The sequence below is a fragment of the Saccopteryx bilineata genome, chromosome 12, assembly GCF_036850765.1.
Source record: "Saccopteryx bilineata isolate mSacBil1 chromosome 12, mSacBil1_pri_phased_curated, whole genome shotgun sequence".
NCBI classification, from domain to species: domain Eukaryota; kingdom Metazoa; phylum Chordata; class Mammalia; order Chiroptera; family Emballonuridae; genus Saccopteryx; species Saccopteryx bilineata.
The window spans coordinates 19490829-19507693 of record NC_089501.1 but is presented as its reverse complement, the minus strand read 5'-3'; the positions used below and the strand labels follow the sequence as shown (position 1 = coordinate 19507693).

Below are 16865 nucleotides of genomic sequence, written 5' to 3'. Positions count from 1 at the left end.
CTAAGTGAAATAAGTCAGAGAAAGAGAGAGAGACAAATACTATATGATTTTACTTACTTGTGAACTCTAAAGAACAAAATAAATGAACAACACAGAAATAAGACTCATATAAAGGGAACATTTTGATGGTTGCAGAGGAGAGAGGTGTTAAGGGGATGAGTGAAAAGGTGAAGGTATTAAGAAGTACAACTTTGTAGTTACAGAATAGTCACAGGGATGTAAAGTACAGCACAGAGAATATAATCAATAATATTGTAACACTTATGTTTGGTGCCAGGTGAGTACTTGAAATATCAGGACATCATTTTATAAATTATCTGATTGTCTAACCACTATACTGTACACCTGAAACTAACATAAAATAAGATTGAGATCAAAATATAAAAAATAAATATGAATAAAGCACAAGTTACAACTACAAAAATACTAACAACAAAACTGATCTCCTTTTTTTCCTAACTCACAATATTTATTATTAAACATCTCATTTGTCAATTAATAATACATTTAATCACCAAGCAAATATACCTGTATATTGATCACTTGCTATGTTAGAAGCAGTGTTAGGTGCTATAAGAAATGTAAGCAGTACCTTTCTAAATATCCATGAGTCAAATAAAAAACGACAGTAGATATTTGGAATTAAGGTGAACTAAAGTATGCCAAAAATATTACAGTAAAACTTGGGATTCAACTATATAATGTTTAGAGTGATATTTATACTACTTTAAAATACTTATTAGAAAAAAAGATTAAAATTGAATTACCTAGGAAACCAATACATTTTTTTAGAAAATAGAACATGAAACCCAAAGAAAGTAGAAGAGAAATTAAAAATGTAAGATCAGAATCTAATTAAATAGAAATTAAATTGTATAATAAAAAAGCAAAAAATTAAATTCTTTATAAAAAATAGTAAAATAGACTTATGAAAAATTTTTAAGAAAAAGAAGGAAGAAGCATAAAACATCAATATCAGAAAATAAAAAGGGACATAATTACAGATTCTACAAATAATAGATAAAGAAACAGGCCTGACCTGTGGTGGCGCAGTGGATAAAGCATCAACCTGGAAATGCTGAGGTCGCAGGTTCGAAACCCTGGGCTTGCCTGGTCAAGGCACATATGGGAGTTGATGCTTCCTGCTCCTCCCCTTTCTCTCTCTCTCTCTCTCCCCTCTCTCTAAAAATCAATAAATGGCCCTGGCCGGTTGGCTCAGTGGTAGAGCGTCGGCCTGGCATGCGGAAGTCCCGGGTTCGATTCCTGGCCAGGGCACACAGGAGAGGTGCCCATCTGCTTCTCCACCCCTCCCCCTCTCCTTCCTCTCTGTCTCTCTCTTTCCCTCCCGCAGCCGAGGCTCCATTGGAGCAAAAAGATGGCCCAGGTGCTGGGGATGGCTCCTTGGCCTCTGCCCCAGGCACTAGAGTGGCTCTGGTTGCAACAGAGCGATGCCCTGGATAGGCAGAGCATCACCCCCTGGTGGGCGTGCCGGGTGGATCCCGGTCGGGCGCATGTGGGAGTCTGTCTGACTATCTCTCCGTTTCCAGCTTCAGAAAAATACAAAAAAATAAAATAAATAAATAAATAAATAAAAGAAAAAAATCAATAAATAAAATATTAAAAAATAAAGAAACATTGTCTAATAAATTTAGACATTTAAATTAAATCCGCATGTTGAATCTATAAATATAACTCTTTTCCACAGAAAATTCAAGGCAGATGGCTCTACTGGTGAATTTTTTCAAACATGCAAGAAAAAATTAACAATATGCAACAAATCTTCCAGATAGAGAAAATCAGAAACATTCATTCATTTTAACCTTAATATCAATACCTATCAGGAACTGAAAAAGGAAGAAAATATACAGGCTAACTTCTCTTATGAACACGAAGACATAGTGTTGAGCAGATTAAATTTGAAAATTTACATAAAAGATAAAATGTAACCAAGTCAGTTTTATTTCAGAAATGCTATTTCAAAAAAAAAAAAAATCAATGTAATTAACCAGACTAATAGGATAACAGGAATAAATAAACGCATCATAGTCAATGCATCTGGTATAATTTATGACTAGAAAAATGTTTCTTTAATTTATTAAGATAGATACAACAACCATTAGAAAATATCATACTCAACGGAGAAAAATGGAAAGATTTTCTCCAGAAAATTAGAAAAAGACAAAGATGTATGCTCTCACCACCTATTATACATTGTACTAGATAAATGCAGCAGTGGAGTAATGTGAGAAGAAGAAATAATAGGTACAAAAATAGAAAAGTAAAAGTAAAACTTATTACTCACAGGTAAAATTACCTACTTGAAAAATTCAAAAAAATGTGCAGATGGACTATTATAACTAATGATTGAGTTTAATAAGTTTTCTGTAAAAAAGTAATTCTTTCTATTTCTCTATGACTCTTGATATTAACTTTTTATAAAGATCATGGTCACTTACACTGTAGACATTTTTTATTGCTCTGATTGTTTCTTCAGATTACTATTTAATATGTTTTCTACTATTTAATATGTTTAATATGTTTGTAAAGTCATGGTGCACTTTTGACCAGTCACAGGAAAGCAATGAAAGACTATAGAAATGTGAAATCTGCACCAAATAAAAGGAAAACTCTCCCAGTTTCATACCAATTCAGTACAGTTCAATGTGGGCTCACGCACAGATGTTTTAGGGCTCCTTAGGTAGCTATCCCATATAGCCTCTACAGACTCATCACTGACTGATGGCCTACCAGAACGGGGTTTCTCCACCAAACTGCCAGTTTCCTTCAACTGCTTATCCCACAAAGTAGTGTTATTCCTATGTGGTGGCGCTTTGTTATAAATGCACCGATATTCACGCTGCTCTTTGGTCACAGATTCGAATTTAGCAATCCACAGAACACACTGAACTTTCCTCTGTACGGTCCACATCTCGACTGGCATGGCCGTGGACTGCTCCACTGTATACACGGTCTTACGTCATCATCTGCGCATGCACACATGCTGCCACATCATCCTACAGAAACTAGGAGGATTTTCCTATTTGGTGCAGATTTCACATTTCTATCGTCTTTTGTTGCTTTCTTGTGACCGGTCAAAAGTGCACCATGACTTTACGGATACACTGTACATCCTGTATTTGATTAAACTGAAAGCTAAATCTTTGGTTCACTGGATTCCAGTTGTTTTGATAAAATATATAGCACGACAGTGCATGTTATTAGGAAGCACAGAATGTCTGGATGTTCTATTATGAATGAGAAGTTCTAAGTTTCATCAATGGGTTAGGTTGGTGACAACCACATTTCTTTATTACAAAGTTGCATTTTCTCCTTTGCAACTCTGTGTGGTGATACTTGGGGATAACAAAAATATTCAGTTCCCTATTCATCTTTCATCTACAAGGTGTGGGTGTCCTCTGAAAATCTTTACTTGAGTCAGTTATTTCAGTGGAGAACACTGCTTTTGTGTGAATCACTTTTACTATTTTAACATATAAATAGGTAAACATTGATTACTCTACTGAGACCAGTAAGTCTCAGAGAAAGCACAGTTCAAAGGAAATAGCACCTAAATAATAATATTATTTCTCTTTTGGTAACTTGTGATTTGGGATGATTTTATTTATTATTTAAATAAATCTCAAGTGTGACTACACTGTCATTTCAGTTGATTAAGCTACATTAAACATTAATTTAAAAGAGTATCTAGTTGACATTTTCAAGGCACTAAATGACTCGAGCAATAACCTGGAATGTAAGTCAATTAATCATTGTCTTGTTAAGTCGAATTCTTTGTAGAACATGTTTATAAAAGTATAAATGAATAAAGTAGAAAAACTAGTCAGTAAAAGGCAAGTGATTTTTTTCTCTAATTCTATAAGACTAGATTTAAAATGGGTTTCAATTGGATTATTGAAAATGAAGATATGTTGAAAAAAGCTTTGAAATAGCTTGTTAAGAAGAAATATTGGGCACTGACTAGGTTAACATGTTTTGTTTTGTTTGGCTTTGTTTTGAGTAGAAACAGCATATCCATCAGGAACTTTTATTTAAACCTTAACTCTGTTTTGCAGCTGTACCTGGAAAGAAGGAAGAGAAAACAACCAAGACTGTGGAGCAAGGTAAAAAAAAATGAAGGAGGTTGACATTATCTTCTTTAGAAAAACAACAACATGAGGAGGAAAGCCCTGGATTCAGACAGGCGGAAGACAATAATCTTTAAGTCTATTGCTCTCTATCACTGTCCTCTCATGTTTTTCTGTGCCAGGGAGAATGTGAGACAGCGATCCGGGTTTTGTTCTTTTGTATAACTCAACTTTGAATATAAGTTCAGAACAGGGAAGCTCTGCAGACTGCTTAATTACATCAGGAAAAAATGCTGAAGATTGTTGGGAATAAGGGAATGATCTGGGGCAACTGGTTGACATTTTTCTGTTTGATTTGTGGTTTTAACAACACCTGATTAAAAATAGTTTAAAGAATAAAAATGAAACAATTGCATTTATGCAAAAATAATTGCTATTGCTTGAAAAATATGTAAAAGTTAAAACAAAAGAAAAAACTACCACAAAAGTAAGTGATTTGAGTTTATGACTCCAGCAACTGATTTTCCCAAGAGGTCTGAAATTTTAATTTTATATATTATAATGCTATTAAAGTATATTTCTATGTTTATTTATGCAGCTATATAATACATATATCACTCTAGAATATGTTTGAGAAAAATGCTACAGCACAGTAGAGTTGAGCATTTAAAATATGTTAGGTATTGTTAGAGATCAGAGAGCTAATAATTTTCTTTGCTTGTCCCCCCCCACTCTGTGGCATTTTTATATAATATTATTTATTATTTGCTATAATAAATAAGTAAAATCAGAACTAACAATAATTTTGTCAAGAATAAATTCAAAATAATTTCTCTTATATTTGAGTTCAATTAAATTTCTAATATTAAAAATTTAGAATTTTAAAATTAAATAGATTAAAATATCTTTTAATTCCTCACGTTAGATAAGTAAACCAAGATTAAGGATTCAGTTAAGATAATTAATCAAGAATTCATTTCTTTGCACTTTTTAAAATAAAAATCACATAATCACATTGAAAAAGTTTTCAAGTTCATTTTGGTTTCTGGGTTCTACTGAAACTTTAGAGTTTAATAAAATATTCTTGTTAATTTGTTTTTGAAGTGAAAGTTTTAGCATCTAAAATATAAAATAGAGGTGTAGGAGTACTGGATCCTAATTTTAACTTGTTCATTTCGGCAAGGTTCTGAGCCGAAATTTCTTCTAAAAATGAAGTTAATTACATCTGACCTGCTTATCTGATAAGACAAAAAAAAAAAAAAAGATGTGAAAATATATAAACAAATTATAAATTCCCAAAGAAACATATATTATTTACTTAAGCATTTTTTCTAATAAAATCAGCTTTTAATATCAGTGAAATCAACTATCAAATTACTTTGATTTCACTAAGCTCCATACTTTTATGTAGTATAAAGGTATTAACTAATGATCTTTTATGGATTTTATAACTTTTTTAATAGCCACAGCGTAAGAAAAGATTGATTAGAATATAAAATGGCTACACTAATAATAGTACATAAAAGATAACTGATTTAAGCACAGACTCTTTATTTTTTATTACCTGCATATTAGTGTCAGTGTCACTAACGCTATATGTTTCCTCAAATTGATGGGAGACTGGAAATGACTCTTAGAGATGTGAACTAACTCCTTCAGATTATTTTGTAATTCTTTTTTTTTTAAATAACTATACTTTTTATCTTATGAAGACCTTAAGCTCTTAGCTCATGTAAAAAATCTTAGAGGCTATTTTAATAGATTTTTTATATTGACTTAGTAAATCATTTCAGTTTTAAATATTGTAAACAATGGCCTGATATTTTTCAATGATAAAAATAATAAGAAAGAGTATTTGAATATCTTACATATTTTGTGATGGCAATTCAATGACAACTGATATGAAAATATATATTTTGTGATTTTCATAAAGTAGAGAGTTTGTGTGATGATAAATCAATGACATTCTATAGGTTTCATTATAGTATTCTAATATTTATTTATAAAATGAGGTTTTCAGACTGTCACACACTTTTATTCCTTATGTAGTTTTTAGCTATCTTCTAAGTATATGTATTCTCAAACTATATAGTTCATAATGTATTGAAGTACCATTAAATATTTATAAAGAGTTATTTTCATTCATTCAAGTTTAAACTAATGAACTTGTACAAGGAAAAAATATTTTGATTTTCATAATTCTTTATGAATGTCAAATATACTTTGAGGCCTTTTTGTAATATATTTATATTGAACTTCTGGACTTAGTCTGCATTTTAATTAGGAAACTTTGGGAAATATTGATTAAACTAAACTTTATAGGAAATTCAGATAAAGAAAGGTAAAACAAACTTTATGTTTATATAACTTAGCAAGCTAGACATTATATCATATAAGCAGAAATTTTGCTTAATCTAACATCTGCAGAAGCCCCAAAATACAACTCTTTTATCTATAATTCATGATAAATCATGTGTTTTTAGTTATTCTTCTCATAAAGATAATAAATTTGCAATAACAGAATTTTGACTATTAAGAAAGTATAAATTTGTTCACCTTAAAGAGCATGTGCATGCTAATATATACAAGCACACACCATTAAATACTTCTCCTTGTTTAAAAAGAAGTTACTTAGAAGCATCAGAAGAAAAAAAATGTTTTTTTACAATAAATGTTACTATTCTTATAGTGAGAGCTGAGAACTGCCAAAGATAAAACATTACAACATATGTAACTGTATGAGGATTCATATTTATATATTTGTATATTATATTTAGAAAGTACATCACCTTTCATTAAGCTTAGTTTATTCATTTGCTTGTATTTAATTTCTCATACTTAATGAACATTTTTCTCTTTGCTATTTTTATTCAAAATTGACCTGCCCCTCTTAAGTCACGTTCTCCTCTCTCTTTTTTAGCCTCATTTTTTTCTGAGAAGAAAATCTTTAATAATACATGCTAGTTACTAACCAGTCACTACAAGGAAGTATTCAGTGGCTTGCTACTTATTGGGGCAAGAAAGGAAACATTTAAGACAATTAACTTTAAAAAAAAGATTAAGTTACAGATTAGAGTCCCAGAATTGTCTGACTTTTAATAGTTTTTCTTCAAAGTGACTTAAGTTCAGCGGTGAGAAGGGGAAGTAAATAGTAATAAATTAAAATAACTCTGAAATCACTATTTCTTTTCTTTCATTCATACCTGTGTATGATATCACTTGAAGTCTTCTTTGAGAGTCTGTTCTAAGAGCTTATAACAGTGATGGCATACAGTAAGTGTTTAATAAATATTTGTGGGGTAAATGAAAACATAGAGAAATTGTTGAAGAAAGGAGTAATCTAGATTTCAAAAAACTGTGTCTCTATAAATACTGTGTGATTAAGAGAATATTTTAGTAAGTCAAAATATAATTTCCAATAGTAAAGGTTGCTGAATATTTCAGAAACCAGAAAATAAGTGATTAAATCCATTGACTATTCCCATTTGAAAGTGGAAATAGTAGAGTAACATTAATAAATAAGGATTATTTATTAATTACATCATTAATGTTTTGATCTTTATAGCTAATGTTCTTAGATAAAACTGCATGTGTGGTCATCATCTGGTTAAAGACATTAAAATTATTAAATATTAATAATTGCAACCTTTATAGTGTAAACTAATTTTTAAAACAAAGTGGAAGAGAAAGTAAAATAGTTGCCTGATTAGCACAATGTACACGTCTAAATATAGAAATGTTTAAATCTTACCCTTGCTTTTCTTATTTTTACAATTCTGAAGCTGAATTAGATGTACTCTTACTTCTTTTAAATGTCAAAATTGTGTATTTGACAAAGTTTTTAAGTAGTATGTTTCTTATATCAGAATATAGAAGTGATTACTTCTTTAAGGGAAGATTGATCTAAGGTGCTAGATAAAAACATGCTTTATATACTTAAATAGTTATTGATACTTCATTATCCCAAATCTAAACTAAATGTTTTATTACAGAAATATTAAGTATAGTTTTATATCCTCATAGTTAAAAATCACTTCAAAATCCAATTAATTTGAAACATATCAAAACTTTATAAAAATTTTAAATAAAATTCAGTGCTTATTAACCCTCCAAATAAATTTAAATAAATTAGTAATTATATTATAAAGACTGAAATTGGAGAATGTGGATCATAAATGTATCAAATGAAATTTATTTCCTGTAATAAAACATTAACTTTGCCTTAATTAAGAAATGTTTCTAAATTCATATATTTGCTAATGTGTTTCACCTGAACAGTTTCTGTCTTTCTTTGCTTCTGATGTTATTTTGTAAAGAATGATACCCTACATAATTATATGAGTGTTTTAAATTGTCACAGCAGCAAGTGAAACTAAATGCTATTACATGCTTTGTAAATTTACTTTTATCCACCTTTTCAGATTCTTTTATTCTTTGTATCTCTACTAGTCTATATAGAATCTGTGATGTGTACCTATTGCAGGTTTAGCTCATACGTTCAAGTGAATGTCAATATCATAAGTAATAATTTCCCTAAAGGAAATTTATTTATTTAAATGATAAATGTTTATATTTCATTGTCAACTTTATTAAAATTTTTTTTTGCAATTAAGAACAATGGACTAAACCTGAACATTTAGTTAATATAAATTGTATTAAATAATTTGTTTAATATGTGATTATAAAATAGCCATGTGAACAAACATGCTGTTGACTCTCAATAAATGTTAAATGATAATAACAATTTACTATTGGTTTCATTGAATCCCAAACTTCTCAACAATATTTTGCACTTTAGTTGTTTAATATTTATTGAGCGCCCACAACAGACTAGGCGCTGGGGAATGGGTGTGAAGAACATGACATGGGCTTTATTTTTTTATTTTTTATTTTTTATAATTATTTTGACGTAGGTATTTTTTTTTATTTTATTTATTCATTTTAGAGAGGAGAGAGACAGAGAAAGAGAGAAGGGGGGAGGAGCTGGAAGCATCAACTCCCATATGTGCCTTGACCAGGCAAGCCCAGGGTTTCGAACCGGCGACCTCAGCATTTCCAGGTCGACGCTTTATCCACTGCGCCACCACAGGTCAGGCGACATGGGCTTTAGAAAGAAGATAATCTACATATGGGGCCCACGAAAATCATGTAAAACAGTGTCTTCTGCTTATTTATATATTTTATATATTTTCAAGATAACTCTTTTAAATTCTCCACTGTTTCACTTGCTCACATAACACATTTCAGTTTTTCTTACTCTTACTTAATACTTTTAGAATGTTCTCAGTTATTTGATCTCATATATAGGCAATTTCTGTCTAGTCTCTTCTTTCACACGATGTTTCTCCCCACTCTCTTCATCTTAATAGAGACAGGTCTAAATCCTATTTAGCATGACAGAGCAACGTAGTAAAAAAAGGTGTGTTATTGTTACACTGATCTGCAGGGCACCTCCTCCTGCCATGTAAAATTTGGTTCACATGATTCAAATATTACTGGTCAGAATGTCATTCAATACTAAAGAGAACTTCAGCCCAATAAAGGAGCAATGCGTGCCAACAACATTGATAAGATTTGGAAACAGTGCAATGAGACACACAATCATGCTGTACCATAATCTCAAAAGTTAATGATTCTTTGTTATTAATGATCCATTTTCTCTAATAAGCTAATGTGTAATTTGAGCACCCTTATTTTATACAAAATATGCTATAGGCAAGTACAAGTCACACAGAGAGATTATAATGCCCAAATTCTTATTTCCATAAAAATATTCAGCTTTTCAATTATCATGAAAATGAACTACTCCTCTGTCTATTGTGACCTGTTTTACCTTCTGTTTTTTTGGTTTTTTTTTTTTTAGACTCTGGGTATTTTATGGAAAAAAAAAAGCATGCTAAATCTATAAGACTGCCGCAGAAACCTCACCCTGTACTTCATACTATGATCACCATTCTTACCACTAAATTTACCTTCCTAACTCTCAGGTCAGAAAAACTGGTTGGCAGATGGACTAAATTAAGCTATTTTTTATTTCCAGGACAGACAACATGCCCAGGAGCAATGTGTCACTCTTACTCTAACTGTACTCTGCCCCTTCTAATATTCATCAAAGTAGTTTCTTTTTCTATTGAATTTATTGAGGTGACACTGATTAATAAAATTGTATAATTCTCAGGTATACAATTTGTAATGCATCATCTGTACATGGTATTGTATGTTCCCACCCCAGGTCAAAGTAGTTTTTTAATGGTTATTTTACCCATCTTTAAGGTTTTAAAAGCAACAAACTTTTTTTTTATATCAAATGTGTGTTCTTCCTTCACCTATCTTATAATTCTTAAACTTTGTCTTGAGTCAACTTCCAACAATCTTCACCTAAGCTCACAGAATGCTATTATAAACCACTTCTTAAACCTCAAATTGTAATATGAAGAAAGTTCATGTGATCTTTGAACTTAATGAACTTCAGACTTCTTTGACAATACTTTATATAATTTATCTTTATTTTTTTAATGTCAGAGAGAGACAGAGAGGGACAGAAAGGGGACAGACAGGCAGTAAGGAAGAGAGATGAAAAGCATCAATTCTTCATTGCAGCACCTTAGTTGTTCATTGATTGCTTTTGCATATGTGCCTTGACCAGGGGGCTCCAGCAGAGCAAGTGAGCCCTTGCTCAAGCCAGAGACCTTAGGCTCAAGCCAGCAATCTTAGGCCTCAAACCAGCGACCTTTGGGCTCAAGCCAGCGACCATGGAGTCAATACTATAATCCCACACTCAAGCCACTGACCCTGCATTCATGCCGGTGTGCCTGTGCTCAAGCCAGATGAGCCTGCGCTCAAGTCAGTGACATCGGGGTTTTGAACCTAGATATTCTGCATCCTATTCCGATGCTCTGTCCACTTCACTACCACCTGGTCAGACTAATTTAATAATTCTTAAATAATGTAGAGTGTGTATTCTTGATTATTATCTACATCTTAATATTATGTTGGTAGCTCTTTAACACATACCTAAATCTGTAATTGGTCATTTTTATTCTCTTCATAATGAAAATTCTTACACAAATCCTACCTTTCCTAATATAAAATGTTGATCACCATTACCAGAATTTAGAATGTAAATATAGTTTTAATTACATAATATAAATAATTTAAGATAAAAATTTTGGTCTTTATAGAGAAAAATCAACTTTCTCTGTTTCTTTGACAAGCTACATTACCTTACATAAAAGGCTGTGGAAATGCATTTTTTTTTATTATTATTATTATTATTATTATTATTTTGTATTTTTCTGAAGTGAGAAACAGAGAGGCAGAAAGACAGACTCCCACATATGCCCAACCAGGTCCACCAGCATGCTCACTAGGGGGCAATGCTCTGTCTATCTACGTGGTTACTTCATTGCAACTGGAGCCATTCTAGCACCTGAGGCAGAGGCCATGGAGCTATCCTCAATGCCTGGGCCAACTTTGCTCCAATGGAGCCTTGGCTGCGGAAGGGAAGAGAGAGATAGAGAGAAAGGAGAGGGGAAAGGGTAGAGAAGCAGATGGGTGCTTCTCCTGTGTGCCCTGACTGGCAATCGAACCTGGGACTTCCACACGCTAGGTCAATACTCTACCACAGAGCCAACTGGCTAGGTTCGGAAATACATTTTAAAGTTTACCATCTAATGCACCAAGAAAACACCTCCTCACAAGCGCAAGACCATTAAGTGTTAATTGTGACTCTTTTTCTATATTGTTTACTTGCATTTCTGCTGTTATCCTGAAGCCACATTTGGGTTTGTTCCCATTTATTCCTTAGAAATTTTCCAAGGAAAGTATATTATAAGCTGCTAAGTTACAAAGCTGAGTAGCCAGAACAAAAATTGTTTTCTGTGAAAATGATTTTATTGACAGTTTTCTTTCACTTATAAAATGATTTTCTATTAAAGTCCTGTTCAGGGGGAAAAAAGTCTTGGCATACATTATATTGAATAAAAGTACATAAAATCAGTTATGATGTCATATTTTCAAACAAATTAATGGAGTTTAAGCTCCATTCTCTAGAAATCAAATTGCAGAAATCATATTAAATCACTAGCCCCTGTTGCTTTCTTACCATTATTAATAAAATTACAAGTTCTCGGTCAAATAATTTCAAGGATGAGCATGACAATTTTATATACCTCATAATTAAAATTTACTTGCACCTTATTGACTATCACAGCCCTATTTTTTAAGAATATATGCTAATTGAAAAGCAATTCTTAAAAAACCCCTAAAAATCAGTATATATTTCCTTAGAATTATGAAATAGCAAAGTACAAATTAAAAGTTACTTCATCATTATACCTTGAAAATTCTGGATTTAATTTTAGTTGATTTTTATGTGAGAGAGAGCATGTGTCAGGTAACACATACAAATTATCTATATTCTCATTTAAGAGTATTGGCAATAACTATTACGGTGAACAATTTTTAACTTAGATTTAACATTTGTATTGTTGCTTCTTAAAAAAGAAATAACTGATGAAAACCAACAGTGATTAGAAATATTAACCTTTAACAATATAGAGTATAAAGCTTTTTCAAAATGAAACACAGGGTGTAGTTTAGCACTTCCAGGAATTTATTCTGCGATGTTAGGCTAGTTACTTACTTTGTAAAGCTTCTTTTACAAGCCAAGATTATTTGACTAGGCAATCTCTAGAGGACTTTCAATCTCTAGAGTATCTTCATTTGTAAGCATTTCTGCGACATTTCTACTTTACCCAAAATGCTGAAGAATAGTCTTATTTTTCTGATTGCAGGTACAATCTGTACAAAAATATGAACAGAAAAGTCAGATTCAAATTCAAAATGAAAATATTTTTAAGTAGTATATAAATCTATTTAATAAATCACTATATTAAGTATTTGATTAAATTTCAAACTATACACTCTAATTACACCTAAATTTTCAAAAGCATATATCTGGGGCTAAGCATGTTCTTTTAAATGACATGAAGAGTCTCTAAATAGTACTTTAGTTATAAGAATCAGTAAAAATTGATATATAGAATATAGAATTTATGCACATGATACCAACACAAAAGAAACTATGAAAAATAACATATTGTCTTTGAAGACAGAAGAATATAGACAACACAACTGGGGGTGACTGGAGGTTTCAGTTTCAGACTATTTCCAAACAAAATGACAATGATTTTCTATGCACTGTCATTCAATTCAGCATACATCATATTCTCTTATGAGCAAATGTTTAAAAATTAATTGAATTTAGCTCTAGAGTCTAAAGACTATTCATTATTGGAAAGATATAAATTTAAAAATTTAGGATGCTTCTTCAGGTTCCTTCACCTCCAATCCTCAGTGATTCTCTCCCATTTTGTATATCCAGCAATCTTGCCACATGAATTTCATACTCTGTGGTTTGCTTATGTAATCTCTTAGGTTGCAGCTTTCTTTTCAATGTTCTTTGATGGCAATCTATATATCCAATTTCAGAATCCACCACAAATGCCAGTTTTTGTAAGATCTTTTCTGATTCCATCAGGTCGAGTTTGTGAGTCCTTCTGCTCTCATCCCAGAGCCCTGTGTGGGTGTCTCTATTATTGTAGTTAATTTGTCTATGTAGATGCATTCCAGCAAAGATGAACTTCAGGCAAACATCTTGTTTTTCCAGCTCCAAGCACAAATGAGACATTGGACAAATATTTATTAAATAAATCAAGGTTATCTTTTTAAAAGATAAGGACAGTGTCTAGTATGTTGAAAAGGCATTAACTTTTGTTTTACTCTACTCAAAATTTTTTGAGAGTCTTAGACTTCAACTTTCTTTTAAATGTACCTTTACATGAAAAAGTTTAAAGTATTGTTATATTTTTTTTATAGTTCACAAAAACCTAAAATATTATCAATTCAAACAATGTATAAAAAATTATACATCATGACCATGAGGGATTAATTTCAACTATGCAAGGTTGGTTCAACATTTGAGAATAAATTATTATAATCAATCGCATCAACAAGCTAAAGAAGAAACACATAAAACTATAAAAAGTATGTCAGTATACATAAAATATCATTTGACAAAATTCAACACCCATTCTTAATAAACTATTTTAGCAAACTAGAAATAAAGGAACTTCTTTAACTTGATAAAGAATATTTACAAAGAAACCTATATCTTACATCATGCTTAATAAAGAGAAACTAGAAGCTTCCCTACTAAGATAAAGAATAAGCCAAGGATGTTCCCTCTAACCATACTTATTCACCATTGTGTTGGTAGTACTAGTTAGCACAAGAAAATAAAATAAAAGTTATATCATTTGAGAGGAAGAAATAAAACTCTTTGTTCACATTTGATGTGATTCTCTATGTAGAAAATCCCAAGGAATCAAGAAAAAACCTGGAACTAGTCAGTGATTTTAACAAGGTTGGAAAATACATGGTTAATATGTAAAAGGCAATTGCTGTCCAATATGCTAACAATGAGAAACTGGAATGAACAAAATTAATATTACACAACTTGGCCCTGGCCGGTTGGCTCAGCGGTAGAGCGTCGGCCTGGCGTGCGGGGGACCCGGGTTCGATTCCCGGCCAGGGCACATAGGAGAAGTGCCCATTTGCTTCTCCACCCCCCCCCCTTCCTCTCTGTCTCTCTCTTCTCCTCCCGCAGCCAAGGCTCCATTGGAGCAAAGATGGCCCGGGTGCTGGGGATGGCTCCTTGGCCTCTGCCCCAGGCAGAGTGGCTCTGGTCGCAGCAGAGCAACGCCCCGGAGGGGCAGAGCATCGCCCCCTGGTGGGCAGAGTGTCGCCCCTGGTGGGCGTGCCGGGTGGATCCCGGTTGGGCGCATGCGGGAGTCTGTCTGACTGTCTCTCCCCGTTTCCAGCTTCAGAAAAATACAAAAAAAAAAAATTATTATACAACTTACATTAACACCAAAAAATGAAGTATTCATATATAAATCTAACAAAATATGTACAGAATATACGTGAAGAAAACTACAAAACTCTGGTGAAAGAAATAAATAATCAAGAGATATTCTATGTTCATGGGTAAGTAGACTCAAAATTGTCAAGATAGTAGTTCTTCCCAAATTGTTTTGTAGATTCAGTGCAATCATAATAAAATCCCAGAGTATATTGATATTTTGGATATTTAAAAAAACCAATTTTAAGTTTTTGTGGAGGAAAAATGACCCAGAATTAAAATTAAGACAATATTAAAGGAGAAAAAAAAAGTCAGAAAACTGATACTACTGGACTTCAACACTACAGAGCTACAGCTATCAACACAGTGTGATGTTGGTAAAAGAACAGACAGATAGATTAATGAAACAGAATAATTCAGAAATAGAACTACAAAAATAGAGTAAAATTATCCTTTACAGAGGAACAAAAACAATTCAATAGAGAAAGACAAGAGGTACTCAATCAATTGGACAGCAACAAGCAAAAAAAAAAAAAAAAAATCTAGACCCATACACTTCATTCTTTGCAAAAAAATCAATACAACGTGAATTATAGGCATAAATTTAAACATAAAGCTATAAAAACTTCTAGAAGAAAACATAAGAGAAAATCTAGGTCGTCTTGGGGTTGGCAATGACTTTTTAGATACAACATCAAAGGCACAATCCATTAACAAAAATGATAAGCTGAACTTCATTAAAATTAAATTTACTGCTTTGCAGAAGATAATGTCAAGAATATTTGAAGGCAAGACAAAGAATGGAAGAAAATATTTATACATATCTGATAAAGGACTATTATCCAAAATACACAAAGAACTCTTAAATTTAACAATAAGAAGGTGAACTACCCATTTTCAAAATGGGCAAAGATCTTAACAAATACCTCACCAAAAAAAGATATTCAGATGGCAATAAGCATAAGAAAAAATATGCTCAATATTATATACATCATTAAGAAATTGCAAATTAAAACAAAAAAAATACTACCATGTACATATTAGAATGGCTAAAATCCAAAACGTTGACAACATCAAATAGTGGGAAGATGTACAGGAACTCGAATGAATTGCTGAAAAGAATCCAAAATTGAACACTTTTGAAGACAGTCTGGTGGTTCTCTTTTACAAAATTCAATGTACTCTTACCATACAATACAGCAATTATACTCCTTGTTATGTTCACAAATGAGTTGATATCTTTTGTTTACTAATATGCACATAAATGTTTATACCAAATTTATTATAATTGTTAAAACTTGGAATCAACATATATATTCTTCAATAGGTGAATGGATAAATAAACTCTGGTACATCCATAAAATAGAACTTTTATTCAGTGCTAAAAATGCACAAGCTGTCAAACCACAAAAAATAAAACAAAACTTGGAGGAACTTTAAATTTTATTTCTAAGTGACAGAAGACAATATTGCATAACTCCACCTACATGACATTGTGAATAAGGCAAAAGTATAGAGATAGTAAAAAGTTCTGTGTTTGACACAGGTTTGCAAATAGGGAGCAATAAATAGATGGACTACAGAGGATTTTTAGAGAAGTGAAGCTATTCTGTAGCCTACAATATTGGTAGATGTATATTATTAAACATTTGTCAAAAGTCCATAGAATGTATAAAACTAAGAGTTAACCCTAATGAAAATTGTGGACTCTGGTTGATGATGCGTCAATTTGGTTCATTGATTGTAAAATTGGTTAATGTTTACATAAAGGGTTTTTAAATAGATATTTAGAGAAAAATATTTAAAAATTTAAGAAATATATGTGCCAAATTTATTAGCCCCATAGAATAAGAAAT

General features: G+C 31.8%; 1 protein-coding gene across 16 annotated transcripts in view; it reads left to right on the top strand.

Moving 5' to 3' along the window:
• TRDN (triadin) overlaps positions 1-16865 on the top strand; it is a 411085-nt gene that overhangs the window by 288616 nt on the left and 105604 nt on the right. For all 16 annotated transcript variants that reach the window (XR_010727714.1, XR_010727713.1, XM_066248538.1 and 13 more), the window contains one exon: positions 4074-4121. Coding sequence is in view for 14 of the 16 variants with exons in the window: in XM_066248538.1 (XP_066104635.1) it covers positions 4074-4121 (48 nt within the window). In the remaining 2 variants the exon portion in view is untranslated. The remainder of the gene's footprint in view (positions 1-4073; positions 4122-16865) is intronic.